General features: G+C 44.2%; 1 protein-coding gene across 1 annotated transcript in view; it reads left to right on the top strand.

The window, feature by feature from the left end:
• The window catches only part of fgf24 (fibroblast growth factor 24), a 156,261-nt gene that overhangs the window by 96,308 nt on the left and 43,324 nt on the right, over nt 1-16,629 (top strand). The window contains exon 3 of the mRNA XM_072257015.1: nt 15,520-15,697. Within this exon, the coding sequence (XP_072113116.1) occupies nt 15,520-15,697 (178 nt within the window). The remainder of the gene's footprint in view (nt 1-15,519; nt 15,698-16,629) is intronic.

Consider the following 16,629-nt stretch of genomic DNA (forward strand, 5'->3'; position numbering starts at 1 on the left):
GAAAATGGTTTTCGTTACGGTTGCACCATAAATAATAAATAGTAATAAAACCATAAATAGTGATATGTAAATTATGCCAAGAAATAAGTCCAGGACCAGCCTATTGGCTCAGAGTGTCTGATCCTCCAAGGGAGGAGTTGTAAAGTTTGATGGCCACAGGCAGGAATGACTTCCTATGACGCTCTGTGTTGCATCTCGGTGGAATGAGTCTCTGGCTGAATGTAAACTGATGAGCCTGACATCAGTAGTGAGAAAGTTATTGGAAGGTATTCTGAGGGACCAGATATATAAGTATTTGGATAGATAGGAACTGATTAGGGATAGTCGACATGGTTTTGTGCATTGTAGGTCCTGTCTAACCTTATAAATCTTGTGGATTTTTTTGAGGAAATTATCTGGAAAGTTGATGAAGGCAAGGCAGTGGATGGTGTCTACATGGACTTTAGTAAAGTCTTTCACAAGGCCCTGCGTGGAAGGGTGGTCAAGAAGGTTCAGTTATTTGGTATCCAAAATGAGGTAGTAAATTTGATTAGACATTGGCTTTGTGGGAGAAGCCAGAGGGTGGTTGTGACTGGAGGCCTATGACTAGCGGTATGCCACAGAGATCGGTGGTGGGTCTGTTGTTGATTGTCATCTATATCAATGATCTGGATGATAATGTACTAAACTAGATCAGCAAACTCCCAGATGAACTCAGTGCTGTTTCTGCACACTTTGAAAGGGAGAATAAAGCTACACCTGTGCGAATCCCTGCAGCACCTGGTGACCCTGTGACCTCTGATTCGGAGGCCAATGTCGGAATATCTTTCAAGAGGGTGAAGCCTTACAAGGTGCCTGGTGCTGATGGTGTACCTGTGCCAACCAATTGGCGGGAGTGTTCAGGGATATCTTCAATCTCTCACTGCTGCAGTTGGAGATTCCCATCTGCTTGAAAAGGGCGGCAATCACACCAGTGCCCAAGAAGAGCAGAACAAACTGCCTCAATGACGATCTCCCAGTGGCACTCACACCTACAATGACCAAGTGCTTTGTAAGGTTGGACATGGCCAGAATCAACTCCTGGAACTGGACCTGATGCAATTTGCACAATAGGTCTACCGTGGATGCCATCTCATTGGCTCTCCACTCAGCCTTCGATCACTGGGACGACAGTAACACCTATGTCAGGCTGCTGTTTATCGATTACAGCTCAGTGTTTAACACAATCATAGCCTCGGTTCTAATCAAAGAGCTCCAAACCCTGGGTCTCTGTGCCTCCCTCTGCAAATGAACCTTTGCCTTCTTCACCAGAAGTCCACGGTCTGTATGCATTGGATGTTACGTCTCCTCCTCGCTGACAAATAACACTGGTGCACTTCAAGGATGTGTGCTTGGCCCACTGCTCTACTCTCTCCACACCCATAACTTTGTGGCTAGGCACAGCACAAACTCCATCTATAAACTTGGCAATGACACAACTATTGTTGACAGAATCTCAGATGGTGACAAAGAGGCGTACAGTAGTGAGATTGGTTAACTAGTTGAGTGGCCTTGCACTCAACATCAGTAAGACCAAAGAATTGATTGTGGACTTCAGGAAGGGAAAGTCTAGGGAATGCACGCCAGTCCTCGTAGAGGGATCAGCGGTGGAAAGCGTGAGCAGTTTCAAGTCCCTGGGCACCAACATCTCTGAGGATCTATCCTGGGCTCAACATATTGATGCAATTACAAAGAAGGCATGGCAGCAGTTATGTTTCATTAGGGGTTTGATTAGACTTAATATGTCACCAAAGACTCCGGCAAATTTCTACAGATGTACCATTAGAGCACTCTCACTGTCTGGTATGGAGGGGTCCACCGCACAGGATTGGTAAAACTGCAGAATGTTGTAAACTCAGCCAGCTCCATCTCGGGTGCTAGCCTCTCCAGCATCCAGGACAACTTCTAAATGCAATGCTTCAAAATGGCAGCATCCATTATTAAGGGTCCCTATCAGCCAGGACATGCCCTCTTAACACCATAAGATATAGGAGCAGAATTAGAATTAGCCATTGGCCCATCAAGTCTGCTCTGCCATTTCATCATGCCTGTACCAATTTCCTCTCAACCTCAATCTCCTGCTTTTTCCCCATATCCCTTCATGTCCTGACCAATCAAAAATCTATCAACCTCTGCTTTAAATATACATAAAGACTTGGCCTCCACAGCTGCTTGTGGAAAATAATTCCACAGATTTATTATGTATTATAATGTACTGCTGCCACAAAACAACAAATTTCACAACATACTGTATGCCAGTGATATTAATCTATTCCGATCTGAATGAGCTGCGATGGAAGTGATGGGTACGGGTTCAATTTCAACGTTTTAGAGAAATTGGGCTAAGTACACGGATGGGAGAGGCATGACAGGCTATGGTGTAGGTAGAGGTTGGTGGGACTAGACATGGACTAAATGGATGATAGGTCTGTTTCTGTGCTGTACTGTTCCATGACCCTGTGACTCTAATCCCAATCCCAAATAGAAATCCGATGTACAAACGTACATTATAGGGAATATCAGTTCATGTGTATAGGGTAGGAAATGACAACCCATGTATATATGTATTGGAATAGCAGTCATTACATATGTTAAAGGGAATCGGAGGCCAGTGAATGTCATAGTAGAGCAATCCCTCAGTATGTTCTTGAAAACAGAAGGGCCCGTAACAAACGCTTTGTATACATAGAACAGTACAGTATAGTCCAGATTGTTTGACCCACAATGTGGTACCGACCTTTTAACCTACTCAAAGATCAATCTAACCCTTCCCTCCTACATAGCCCTCCATTGTTCTATCATCCATACGCCTAGCTAACAATCTCTTAAATGTCCCTAATTATCTGCCTCTACCACTATACTAGCACTGCATTCCATACACTCACCACTCTGTGCATAAAAAACCCGCTTCTAACAACCCCCTATACTTTCCTGCAATCATCTTGAAATAATGCCCCCTGATATTAGTCATTTCCACCCTGGGAAAATGTCTCCGCCTGTCCATTCTGTCTATGCTGCTTATCATCTTGTACATCTCAATCAAGTCACCTCTCATCCTCCCTCAGTCCAAAGAGGAAAGCCCTGGCTCACTCAACCTATCCTCATAATCCATGCTCTCTGATCCAGGCAGCACCCTGGTAGATCTCCTCTGCACCCTCTCTGAAGATTTTACATCCTGTAGTGAGGCGACCAGAACTGAACACAGTATTCCAAGTGGGGTCTAACCAGAGTTTTATAGAGCTGAAACATTATCTTGGGGCTCTTGAACTCAATCCCCAAACTAGTGAAGGCAACACACCATTGTTTTCTTAACCACCCTATTAACTTGGACTGCATCTTTCAGGGATCTATGGACATGAATCCCAAGATGTCCCTGTTCCTCCACACTGCTAATAATCCTGCCATTAACCCTATATTCTGCTTTTAAGTTCAACTTTCCAAAGTGAATCATTCACATATGATTGAAAATAACTGTCTTGTTATTGCTGTGTAACACCATCTAATACAGTTGAATCATAGAGATTCCACACTGGACTTCAGAAAGTGGTGTATCCTATGTATTATAAATATATAATTGACAATACCATTTTCATAGTATATTTAAAAGTCATATTTGGCCCATTATATTTCAGTCTTATGAATTATACACAAGACTGGAGGACAATACCCAAATGGCTCCTTTAGTATGTGTGTACGTTCAGTATAAAAATCATTGGGCACCAGGCAAACATATTAATCATAGTGATAAAAGAAGAGACTGTGCCAAGATTAAATGGAATGAAAATTAGGCAAAGTAACATGCCATCGATCAGGAACTGAAAATAGCCGAACAGATGTGAACAGGGAACAAACCAGTTGCATTCCAGCAAGCAAATTACTGAGGCTATCAAAATCGAGATTTCCGTGGATAAGATTAGAATGAATTTGAATTTTTTAAAGAAAAGTAATTAGAGCAGGAGATGATCATTTTCATATATTCATGATCAACATTTGACAACTCTACATCTTCCAGAGCCGAGCACACCGAGTGCGCCAGAAAGCTGGCCGCTTTTTACTTGTCAGTAACAAGCTGATTATCTGAATGTAACCTCTTTCTGGTTTATGGGATCTTACTCTCTGGTAAATTGGCTGGCAAGTTTCTCGTATCACAATAATGACTGTACTTTGAAAGTCCACCATTGATTGATGGTTTGCCCATCGTCGTCGATGAAGACCTTGACACCATTAGTCACTTTGAGACTGGATACGATGTGTCTGAAGATGACTGGTCAGGCCAATTTGGGCACAGAATGTCCTGGCACATGTTGGGCAGACATGTGTAGGCACTGCAGCTGTTGCGCTGGTGGCTCTGGACCTGCGCAGCTCGCGCTTGTGTCATGCTTCAGCAGTGCGCCTTGCTTCGTAAGCTTGACAGCCCTTGTGGATGAGGCCGCGCCAGGTAGGGCGGTTTTGTGCCAGTGTTTCCCAGGAGGTCGTGTCTATGTCAAATGTCAACTGACTTCAGGGAGGCCTTTAGTGTGTCTTTGTAACGTTTCTTCTGCCCTCCATGCGAGCGTCTTACATCTATAATCATTGATTATAGATGTAAAGACCCCTGAGACTTCCTAAATAATTGAAGCTTGTTCTCGAACATAGAGCATAGACCATTATAGAATAGTACAACTCACAATGTTGTGCTGACTTCTTCACCTACTCTAACACTTCTCTCCCACACAGCCCTCCATTTAACTATCACCCATGTTCCTGTTTAAGAGATCTTTAAATGCTTCTAACAAATCTGCCTCTACCACCACCCCTGGCAAGATGTTCTATGCTCCCACCATTCTCTGTGTGAAGACCCTAGACCTGACATTCCCCCCCAACTCCCAATACTTACCTCCTTATATACCATCCATGTGCTTATCTCAGAGATTCTTAACTGCTCTTAATGTATCTGCCTCTACCAGCACACATGGCAGCAAGTTTCATGCACCGACCACTCTCTGTGTGAAGAACTTACCTCTAACATCTTTCCCCCCCCCCCGCCCCGCCCCCGCGATACTTACCTCCAATCATCTTAAAATTAGCCATTTCCGCCCTGGGACAATGTCACCGGCTATCCACTCGATCTATGCCTCTTATCACCTCTATCAAGCCACGTCTCACCCTCTGATGCTCCAAAGAGAAAAGCCCAAATTTGCTCAACCTATCCCCATAAGATATGCTCTCTAATCCCAGGCAGCATCCTGTTCAATCACTTCTGCACCTCTGTAAAGTTCCCACATCCTTACAATGAGGCGACCAGAACTGAACACAATACTCCGAGTGTGGCCTGACCAGGGTTTTATAGAGCTGCAACATTACCTTGCAGCTCTTTAAATAGGATTAATTTGAAATATAATTCCTAGAAATAGGAATCAAAGTTCAAAGTAAAGTAGTTATCAAGTACATTTATGTCACCATATATAACCCTGAGATTCATTTCCTTGTGGGCATACATAGTAAAACAAATAAACAAATAGAATCAATGACAAGCTACATCAATGACAAACAACCAACGTGCAGACATAGACAAACTGTGTAAATACAAAAATAAAGCAAATAATGATAATAATATTAAGTAAGTAAATACTCAGTCATCCAAGTTTCTCTGCTAAGTTCTCAGGAATGGTCAGGACTGTTGCTGTGGAAGTACATTAAACCTACTGTTCCAAGTACCTCAAAATCATAACCTTCTTCTCCCCACCCGCTTATCACCTCCCTCTAGTGCCTCTCCTTCTCTCTTCCCTTTCCCCCATAGTTCACTATCCTCTCACACTATATTCCTTCTTCCTCAGTCCTTTACCTTTTCCACCTCTCACCTCCCAGCTGTTCACTCCATCCACCCTCCCCCAGTCACCCACCTTCCCCCTTACCTGGTCTCACCAATCACCTGCCAGTTCGTATCTCTTCCCCTCCCACCACCTTCTTATTCTGGTTCTTCCCCCCTTCCTTTCCAGTGCTGATGAAGGGTCTCGGCCTGAAACGTTGACTGTTTATTGCCCTCCATAGATGTTGCCTGACCTGCTGAGTTCCTCCAGCATTTGTGTGTGTTGTTCATAAACAGTGAGCTGGTCTTTAAGTGAGGTGAACAGATGGAGACAACATATGAACATATGCATGGCTGACTGGGCCAGACTCCTTCTCTTCTGTTGAATGAGGAGAGAATGAATGGAAAGCTACAGCTGACAAAGTGTGAGGTACTGCACGTTGGGAGATCGGATATTAAGGGAAAGTATTCAGTTAATGCCAGGACCCTTACCAGCACTGACGTTTTGAGGGACCTTGGGTCCAAGTCCATGGCTGCCTGAAACTGGCCACGTTGATTAACAGTGGTAAAGGAGGCAGATGTCACATCATATTTGTCTTCATTTGTTGAGGCCTTGAGTTCAAGAAAATAAGAGATTTTGCAGGTGCTGAAAATCTTGAGCAACCAACAGGAGGTGCTGGAGAAACTCAGAAGGCCAGGCAGTATCCATGGATAAGAATAAACAGTGGACGTTTCAGGCCGAGACCCCTCGTGGGGATTGGAAAGGAAGACACCAGAATAAGAAGGCGGGGGTTGGGGAGAGGAGACAAGCTAGAAGGTGATAGGTGTAAGGGAAAATATGAGGGAGGATAAATTGAACTGTCTGAACTGTAAACATGGTGCTAACCACTGCGCTACCATGATATGCCGAAGAAGGAATCTGACAGGAGAGGGCAGTGGGCCTCAGGAGAAAGGGAAGGAGGAGGGCACCAGAAAGAGGTGATGGGCAGGTGAGGAGATTGAGTGAGAAGGCAACCAGAGTAGGGAAAGGAAAAAGAGAGAGGAGGGAGGGGAGAGAAATTTACTGAAAGATAGAGAAATCAGTTTGGAGGCAGATTGAAACCCTTCGACCTTTCTTTGGAAAGGGTGCAAAAGAGTTTCACCGGGATGCTGCCTGGAACTGAGGGCACGTGCTATAAGGAAAGGGTGGGTAAAATTGGGTTGCTTTACTTGAGTGGCAGAGGCTGAGGAGAGAGATGATAGATTTTATGAAAATTATCAACAGCATAAATAGATGAAATAGCTGGTATTTTTATCCCCGTTCAAAATACAAGAGGATTTTTATAAACGACCTGGATGAGGAAGTAGAAGGGTGAGTTAGTAAGTTTGCTGATGACACAAAAGTTGGGGGTGTTGTGCATAGTCTGGAGGGTTGTCAGAGGTTACAGCGATTCATCTGCAGGATGCAGAACTGGGCTGAAATGTGGCTGATGGAGTTCAACCCAGATAAATGTGAGGTGGTTCATTTTGGTAGGTCAAATATGAAGACAGAATATGGTATAAATGGTAAGACTCTTGGCAGTGTGGAGGATCAGCGTGATCTTGGGGTCCATATCCATAGGACACTCAAAGCAGCTGCACGGGTTGACAGTGTTGTTAAGAAGGCATACGGTGCATTGGCCTTCATCAACCATGGGATGGAGTTCAAGAGCCGTGAGGTCATGTTACAGCTATATAAGACCTTGGTCAGACCCCACTTGGAGTACTGTGTTCAATTCTGGTCACCTCACTACAGGAAGCATATGGATACTATAGAAAGGGTGCAGAGGAGATTTACAAGGATGTTGCCTGGATTGGGGAGCATGCCGTATGAGAATAGGTCGAGTGAACTTGGTCTTTTCTCCTTGGAGTGACGGAGGATGAGAGGTGATCAGATAGAGGTGTATAAGATGATGAGAGCCATTGATTGTGTGGATAGTCAGAGACTTTTTCCCAGGGGTGTAATGGCTAACTTGAGGGGGCATAGATTTAATGTGCTTGGAAGTAGGTACAGAGAGGATGTCAGGGGTAAGCCTTCTCCCATATTCTAAAGGTATACGGTTAGTGTTAGTGAGTTGTGGGTTTGCTACTTTGGCGCCAGAAGCATGGCCACACTTGGGGGCTGCCCCAGCACATCTCTCACTGATTTAATTTGACTCAAATGGTGCACTTCACTGTATGTTTCAATGTATATATGACACATAAATCTAATCTATATATACTGTATATCTGGGGTTGAAAGTCAGAACCTTTTCCCCAGGGTAGAAATGTCATAGCTTTAAGTTGATAGCAGGAAGATTGTAGCAGTTATGCACAGACATGTTTTTTACACAGGTTCCTGAAAGGCACTTCCTGGGTCGATGATGGAGGCAAGTATGATAGTGACATTCAAGAGGTTTTTAGAAAGACACGTGAATGTACAGGGAATGAGGCAATGTGGATCAGGTGCAGGAAAAAGGGATTAGTTTAATTTGGCTTCATGGTCAGCACAAGCCTCGTGGGCTGAAGGGTTTGTTCCTGTTTTGTACTGTTCTATGTTCTAAGACTTGAATATGGTTGTCAGAAAGTCATAAAGCACAGTATGCCAGTTTAAGGTGGCACTGGTAGCAAACAAAACAAACAAGACTATAAATTACTGCACTAAACACGCTTCTTCTCAGACACGATCACCGCCTTCATGAGCCTGTAGCTTCCCTTTTGGAGCTGAGCTTTCGACTCACCTGTACGACCTGGCATCTTTGCAGTGTGAACTCCAGTCTTGAAGGTGCAGGTCCGCTGCAGTGTGGTGGGTATAGGCTGAACCGAGGCAGCGAGGCACAGGCCCAAAACCAGGGAAGGAGTCAATGTTTGGCCATTACTGGAGCAGACTCGGAAGTGATCAATGTGGCAGAACCAAGGAGTGGCGAAGTGAGGCAGTGGGGCGCCAGCCTCAGTCCAAGAGCGAGGAACGACCCGAGGCTTGCTGATTTAAGCACCAAGCCAGATTGAAAAAGTCAGGGTGTCAGGGCCGTAGGAGAGGGACAGGCCTGTGTTTGCTGCTCCACAAGGTTTACTCGTCTCTGCACTGAACTGAGGCTGTGGCCTGCAGCTAAGAGGCTCCTGAAGCAGTTGCAGTGATAACTAGCTTCGTGGCCTCAGACCTACATTTTGTGATTTTCAGTTTTGAATGTTATTTGCTTACTTTTATTGTTTGCATGATTTGTTTTTTCTCTACACATTGAGTGTTTGACGGTCTTTTTTTAAATGTGGTCTATTGGCTTTCTTTGTTTTGTGGCTGCCTGAAAGGAGACAAATCTCAAGGTTGTATGTAGTATACGCACTTTGATAATAAATGTACTTTGAAGTTTGAAAAACTCCCTTCAGTCAACTGTGTCCATGCTGACTTGTACTTACTTATATTAATCCCACTTACAAATTTATAAGATTAGATGTTTCCTAAGTGCTCTGAGACCTCGAGTCAGGGAGAATTAGGGAGATATTGCTTTGGAAAAATATTACTGTCATTCCCTTTAAATCCCTTAACATCCTACTGATTACCATGGAAAATACTGAATAAAGTGCTGTGCAATGAGTGGAGGGATTGTGGTTTGTCAATACTTTGTCCCTTCACACTGCGGCATGTTGCATTTTAAATATTTTATGTTTTTAATAAAAATGTGGCCAATAGATCACTGGTTCTTTTTTCACAAAAAAATTAACGCATATCGTTGATTTGTTAAACTTACGTAAATTCCTAGTTAAACAAAATGAAGTGAGGCAGATAGAGATAGAATTTTCTGATTCAGAATCAGGTTTAATATCACTGGCATATGGCATGATGTTTGTTGTTTTGCGGCAGCAGTACACGTGATACATAAAAATACTATAAAATATAATAAGACTTACAGAAGTGAGGCCAAGCAGCATCAACTTCACGGACCCTGTACAGATTACAAGGGAGGAGGTGTTTGCTACCCTGAGATAAGTCAGGCTAAATAAATCTCCAGGGCATGACAAGGTGTTTCCCCCAGACTCTATGGGAAGCAAGTGCAGAAATTGCCGGGGCCCTAGTGGAGATACCGGAGGATTAGAAGATAGTTAGTGTTGTTCTGCTGATTAAGAAAGGCTTAATAAACCAGGAAATTATAGGCCGCTGAGTGATATCAGTAGTGGGAACGTTATTGGAAAGTATTCTAAGGGACTGGATATATGAGTATTTTGAATGACATGGACTGATTAAGGATAGTCGGAATGGCTTCCTGCATGCCTAACAAATCTTACAGATTTTTTTGAGGAAGTTTAATGTGAAAGTTGATGAAAGCATGGCAGTGGATGCTGTCCACGTGGACTTTAGCAAGGCATTTAACGAGGTACCGCATGGGAGGTTGGTCAAGAAGGTTCAGTTTCTCGACATTTAAGGGAGGTAGTAAATTGGGTTAGATATTGGCTTTGCAGGAAAAGCCAGAGAGTGGTAGTAGGTGGTTGCCTCTCTGACTGGAGGCCTGTGACTAGTGGAATGCTGCAGGAATCGGTGCTGAGTCCATTGTTGTTTGTCATTTGTATCAGTGAGCTGGATGACAATCTGGTTAACAGGATCAACAAATTTATAGATAACATGAAGATTGGGGGTGTAGTGGACAGCGAGGGACACTGTCAAAGATTGCAGTGGGATCTCAACCAGCTGGAAAAATGGGCTGAAAAATAGCAGGTGGAATTTAATGCAGACAAGTGCGAGGTGTTACACTTCAGTAGGACCAACCAGGGTAGGACTTCCACAGTGAATGGTAGGGCACTGAGGAGTGCTGTAGAACAAGGGGGTCTTGGATTACAGGTCCATAATTCATTGAAAGTGGTATCACAGGTAAAGAGGGTCATAAAGAAAGCTTTTGGCACATTGGCCTTCATAAATAAAAGTATTGAATACAGGAGATGGGATGATATGTTGAAGTTGTATAAGATATTGTATAATTTGTCATATAAGACAATAATTTGGAGTGTTGTGTGCAGTTTTGGTCATCTATCTACAGGAAAGATGTAAATGAGATTGAAAGAATACAGAGACAATTTACAAGTATGTTGCTGGGTCTGGAGGACCTGAGTTATAAGGAAAGATTGAATAGGTTAGGACTTTATTCTTTAGAATGTAGAAGATTGAGAAGAGATTTGATAGAGGTATACAAAATTATGAGGAGGATAGATAGGGTAAATGAGAGCAGGCTTTTTCCACTGAGTTTGTGTGGGATTACAACTAGAGGTCATGAGTTAAGGGTGAAAGGCGAGAAGTTTAAAGGGAACATGAGTGGAAACTTCTTCACTGAAAGAGTGATGAGAGTGTGGAATGACCTGCCAGCGCAAGTGGTGCAAGCAAGATTGATTTCAACATTTAAGCAAAGTTTGGATAGGTGCATGGATGCTAGGGCTATGGTTCCATTGCAGGTCAATGGGAGCAGGCAGCTAAAATGGTTTGGCATGGTCTAGATTGAATGAAGGGTCTGTTACTATGCTGTATTTTTCTATGACTCTAACTGTTGTTTAGATTAGAAAGTCCAACTTCAAAATTCTTTAATAGCTCTATGAAGGGGAGTCACTAAAGGGGACATAGGGGAGAGGAGTTCTAAAGGGTAGAGGGAGTCCAAAACTAGGGACACAGGTTGAAGGTAAGAGGGGAAAGATTTAAAGAAGACCTCTTCATGCAGAGAGTGACAAGCATATGGAAGGAGTTGCCAGATGAAGAGGTTGAGACAGGTATAGTAGTTTCATTTTAGAAGCACTTGGACAGGTACGTGGAGGGACGGGGCTTAGAGGGATATGGAACTAAAGAAGTTGGGACTAGCTGGGTTGGTAGAATGGTCAGCATGGACTGGTTGGGCCAAAGGGCCTGTATCTGTACAGAACTGTTCTATGACTATGATTTGATCATTGTACTCACAGAAGTGTTAGTTCAGAAAGCTTATGACCGCACTCGATTTCAATGGGGTAAGGAGTAGAACTAAAACCCTGTTGCTCAAAGTACATGAGAGGGAACCCAGAAGTCATGGTGTGGTACAAGGAACTATGTAGACCAGCTAGACCATGACTTCCAGACACTGCGGCAGGGTAGATAACAACTGTAATAAAAGCCTCCAGCAGCCATTGGTTGAGTCATTTAGCTATGATACTGACATCTTTTCCACTAACCTACGACGCATTCCCTCAACATCGGAATGGCTACAGCACTTGATGAGGCCTTCCAGATCATTGTGCCTATCATGGGAAGAGAAATAATTCTTTCTTTTTCAATATTTTATTAATTTCTACATAGAAGAATACAGAGTACACCAAGATCTATATTATAGGTAAAAAAAAAGATAAAATAATACCAACTACATTATGTTTGAGTAACACTTGCAATCTCATTACCCTATATTCATGTAAATTAAATTAAATTGTAATATTGAAATGTGATAATTTTATTATACAAAAAAAAGAATCTAAACCCACTACCAAGATCGAAGCTGTTTGGTAAAGAAAGAAAAAAGGGAAAAAAAATCCTTTTCATATAGTGAAATATGTTAACACAAAATAATCTGCAGATGCTGGGGTCAAAGCAACACTCACAACACGCTGGAGGAACTCAGCAGGTCGGGCAGCATCCGTGGAAAAGATCGGTCGACGTTTGGGGCCGGAACCCTTCGTCGGAACTGTAGGGGGAAGGGGCAGAAGGTGGGGGGAGGGTGGGAAGGAGAAGGCTGGTAGGTTCCAGGTGAAAAACCAGTAAGGGGAAAGATAAAGGGTTGGGGGAAGGGAAGCAGGGAGGTGATAGGCAGGAAGGGTGTATAAAGAATAGGGGAAAACACAATGGGTAGTAGAAGGAGGCAGAACCAAGAGGGAGGTGGTAGGCAGCTGGGGTAGTGGGCAGAGTGACATAGGGATAGGGGAAGGGAGGGGCAGGGAATTACCGGAAGTTGGAGAATTCTATGTTCGTACCAAGGGGCTGGAGGCTACCTAGATGGTAGATGAGGTGTTGCTCCTCCAACCTGAGTTTAGCCTCATCATAGCAGTAGAGGAGGCCATGTATGGACATATCTGAATGGGATTGGGAAGCAGAGTTGAAGTGGGTGGCTACTGGGAGATCCTGTCTGTTGTGGAGGACGGAGCGGAGGTGCTCGACGAAACGTCCCCCAATCTGCGTCAGGTTTCACCGATGTAGAGGAGGCCGCACCGGGAACACCGGATGCAATAGATGACCCCAACAGACTCACAAGTGAAGTGTTGCCTCACTTGGAAGGACTGTTTGGGGCCCTGAATAGTGGCAAGAGAGGAGGTGTAGGGACAGGTGTAGCACTTGCGCTTACAGGGATAAGTGCCAGGTGAGAGATCCGTGGGGAGGGACGTGTGGACCAGGGAGTCGCGGAGGGACCGATCCCTGCGGAAGGCGGAGAGGGGTGGAGAGGGAAAGATGTGCTTAGTTGTGGGGTCCTGTTGAAGGTGGCGGAAGTTGCGGAGGATAATGTGTTGGATCCGGATGCTAGTGGGGTGGTAGGTGAGGACAGGGGGAACTCTGTCTCTGTTGTGGTGTTGGGAGGATGGGTGAGAGCCGAAGTGCGGGAAATGGAGGAGATGCGGGTGAGGGCATCATTGATGACGGCAGAAGGGAAACCACAATCCTTAAAGAAAGAGGACATTTGAGATGTCCTGGAACGGAAAACCTCATCCTCGGAGCAGATGCGGCGGAGACGGAGGAACTGGGAATAGGGAATGGCATTTTTGCATGTGGCGGGGTGGGAAGAAGTATAGTTGAGGTAGTTATGAGAGTCAGTGGGCTTGTAGAAGATGTCAGTGGACAGTCTGTCTCCAGGGATGGAGACCAAGAGATCGAGAAAGAGGAGAGTAGTGTCCGAGATAGACCAAGTGAATTTGAGGGCTGGGTGGAAGTTAGAAGTAAAGTCGATGAAATTGACGTGCAGGAAGCAGCACCAATGTAGTCGTCAATGTACCGAAGGAAAAGTCGGGGAGCAATACCAGAATAGGTTTGGAGCACAGACTGTTCCACATAACCAACTAAGAGGCAGGCATAGCTGGGGCCCATGCGAGTTCCCATAGCTACACCCTTGGTCTGAAGAAAGTGGGAAGAGCCAAAAGAGAAGTTATTGAGTGTGAGAACCAGTTCTGCCAGCCGGAGGAGGGTAGTGGTGGTGGAGAACTGGTGAGGTCTATTATCCAGAAAGTAGCAGAGGGCTTTGAGGCCTTCTTCATGGGGAATGGAGGTGTATAGGGATTGGACATCCAAAATATATTAGCCAACATCTGTACTTTAACAGCTAATCAAAGGTTTTGAAAATAGTTCAAAAATAGTCCGCAGAAATAATTCTTGAAGTTCGCTTCGGAAACTTGAAAATTCTTTCTTGCATTACTTCTCTCTCTTAAAAAACATATGCTCTGAAATCTCACTTGTAGCGCTTTGATCTTACCACACACCTTTGATGGTAGTGTACGGACAACACAATAGTCTAGCTATTCAAAGTTCAAATTTACTGTTGAAGCACATGGTTATTTGAGTTACTGTCACGTTCCTGTCAGCTTGAACCAGTCTGGCCACTCTCTTCTGATCTCCCTCGTTAACAAAATGTTTTCACCTACAGAATATTTTTTGGTTTCTTTGCTCCATTCTCCATAAACTCCAGAGACTATTGTGCGTGAAAATCCCAGGAGGTTAGCAGTTTCTGAGATACCCAAACCACCCCGGCTAGCACCAATAATAATTTAATGGTCAAAGTCACTTAGGTCACATTTCTTCCCCTTTCTGATGTTTGGTCTGAACAACAACTGAATCTCTTGAACATGTCTGTATGCTTTTATGCATTGAGTTGCTGCCACATGATTAGCTGACTAAATATTTGCGTTAATGAGCAGGTGTACCGGTGTACCTAATAAAGTGGCCACTGAGAGTGTGTTGGAGTCGGAGGCAAGGTGACACTTCCGGGCTGCCCCAGCACAATCCACGGATTGTGTCAGTCACTGACGCAAAATGATGAATTTCATTGCATGTTTTGATGTAAATATGATGAATAAAGCTAATCTTTGTCGATAACCTAATGGTTGTACTGTAATGTAGTAAAACGTGAAACAGAATGCAGGATACAGCAAATCAATGGCTCCATTTAATATCAGAGAATGTTATCAGTATACAACCTGAAATTCTTACACTTCGCAGACATCCATGAAACAGAAAAACCCAAAAGAATGAATGACAGAAATGTCAGAATCCCAAAGCCCTCCTCCCCCTCCCCCATTGCTCCAGCAAAAACACTGACCCCCCCGCCCCCTTCCCCACCAGGCAAGCCACAGCAAAGCCCCCAAGAGACCTTGATCTAGAGTCGATCAAAAAACTACTGTCCATCCCTACACCTCGACATCTCAGCCAGGTTCTCTCTCATGAAGCACACACAAAATGCTGGAGGAACTCAGCAGGTCAGGCAGCATCTATGGAGGAAAATGTTTTGGGTTCAAGACAAGCTAAAGAGAAAGTATAGTTTGGGTAGGGAAACGATGTGCACAACAGTGGCTTCACTTTAAAAGTACTTTGTTTAAAAATACTATGACCAAATGTAATGAACAATGGAAACCCTATCTTACTTGCAATCTGATTATCATTTAGTCTATCTGTCCCTCATCGTCCCCACCCTGTCACAATCAGCTCCTTACCCTTGTCTGTGCTCTCTTCGTTGAGTTAACAGGACTCCAGGCAGACCACAGCACACTTCAGGACCTATGTGGAGAACCACACCAGACACTCGGATGACCTGAGCCGGAAGCAAATCCGAATTTACCAGCTCTATAGCCGGACCAGCGGCAAGCACGTCCAGGTGCTGGGCAAAAAGGTTAACGCCAACGGGGAGGACGGTGGAAAATACGGTAAATGCCTTGCTCTGTGTGGTTTGAAAGATTGAAATGTATGGGTCAGGACAGAGAGTTCTCCAGCCCCTCATACCTGTTCCACCATCCCATTAACGTACAGTACGCCTGATGTGGATCATCACCTACGCCTAACATAACATAGACATAGAGCATAGGACCGTAAGACATAAGAACAGAATTAAGCCATCGAGTCTGCCTTGCCATTCCATTATGGCTGATTTATTATCCTTCTCCACCCAATTCTCCTCCCTTCTTCCCATAACCTTTGATTCCCTGACTAATCAAGAACCTATCAACCTCCACTTTAAATATACCCAATGACTTGGCCTCCACAGTCGTCTGTGGCAATGAATTCCACAGGTTCCCTGCTCTCTGGCTATAGAAATTCCTCCTCATCTCTGTTCTGAAGTGGGGTTTAAAGACCAGCGAATCCTATGGGTGTGGCAAAAAGTTGCAGAACATTGAACACATTCTGCGCAACTGCCCGCTCTCACCTGATTTAGCTGACACTGACCAGCTCAACATCAACCAAACAACACCAGAGTGGCTGGCTGGCTGGTGTGACAAGCTACGATGATGATCTCTGTACTAAAGGGATGCCCTTGTATTCTGAGGCTGTGCCCCGCGGTCTTGGATTCTCCCTCTATAGGAAGCATCCTCTCCACGTCCACACTTAGATGTTCAGACATAAACAATACTTATCAAGAGTTACAAGACCTGAAAAGATGATAAAATGCAAAGGTGACTGCCTGAAGAGTGTGGGCTGGCAATGGGGAGAAATAGGCTGGAATTTTATACACACTGTAAGACTGAGAGGGAAAATAAATCAGCCGTGATAGATGGTGGAGCAGAGTTGATGGGCTGAATGGCCCAATTATGCTCCTATATCTCATGGTCTTATAAACTTATAGCTATTAGTAAAGTAAACA

This window comes from Mobula birostris, chromosome 4, assembly GCF_030028105.1.
Source record: "Mobula birostris isolate sMobBir1 chromosome 4, sMobBir1.hap1, whole genome shotgun sequence".
NCBI lineage: Eukaryota > Metazoa > Chordata > Chondrichthyes > Myliobatiformes > Myliobatidae > Mobula > Mobula birostris.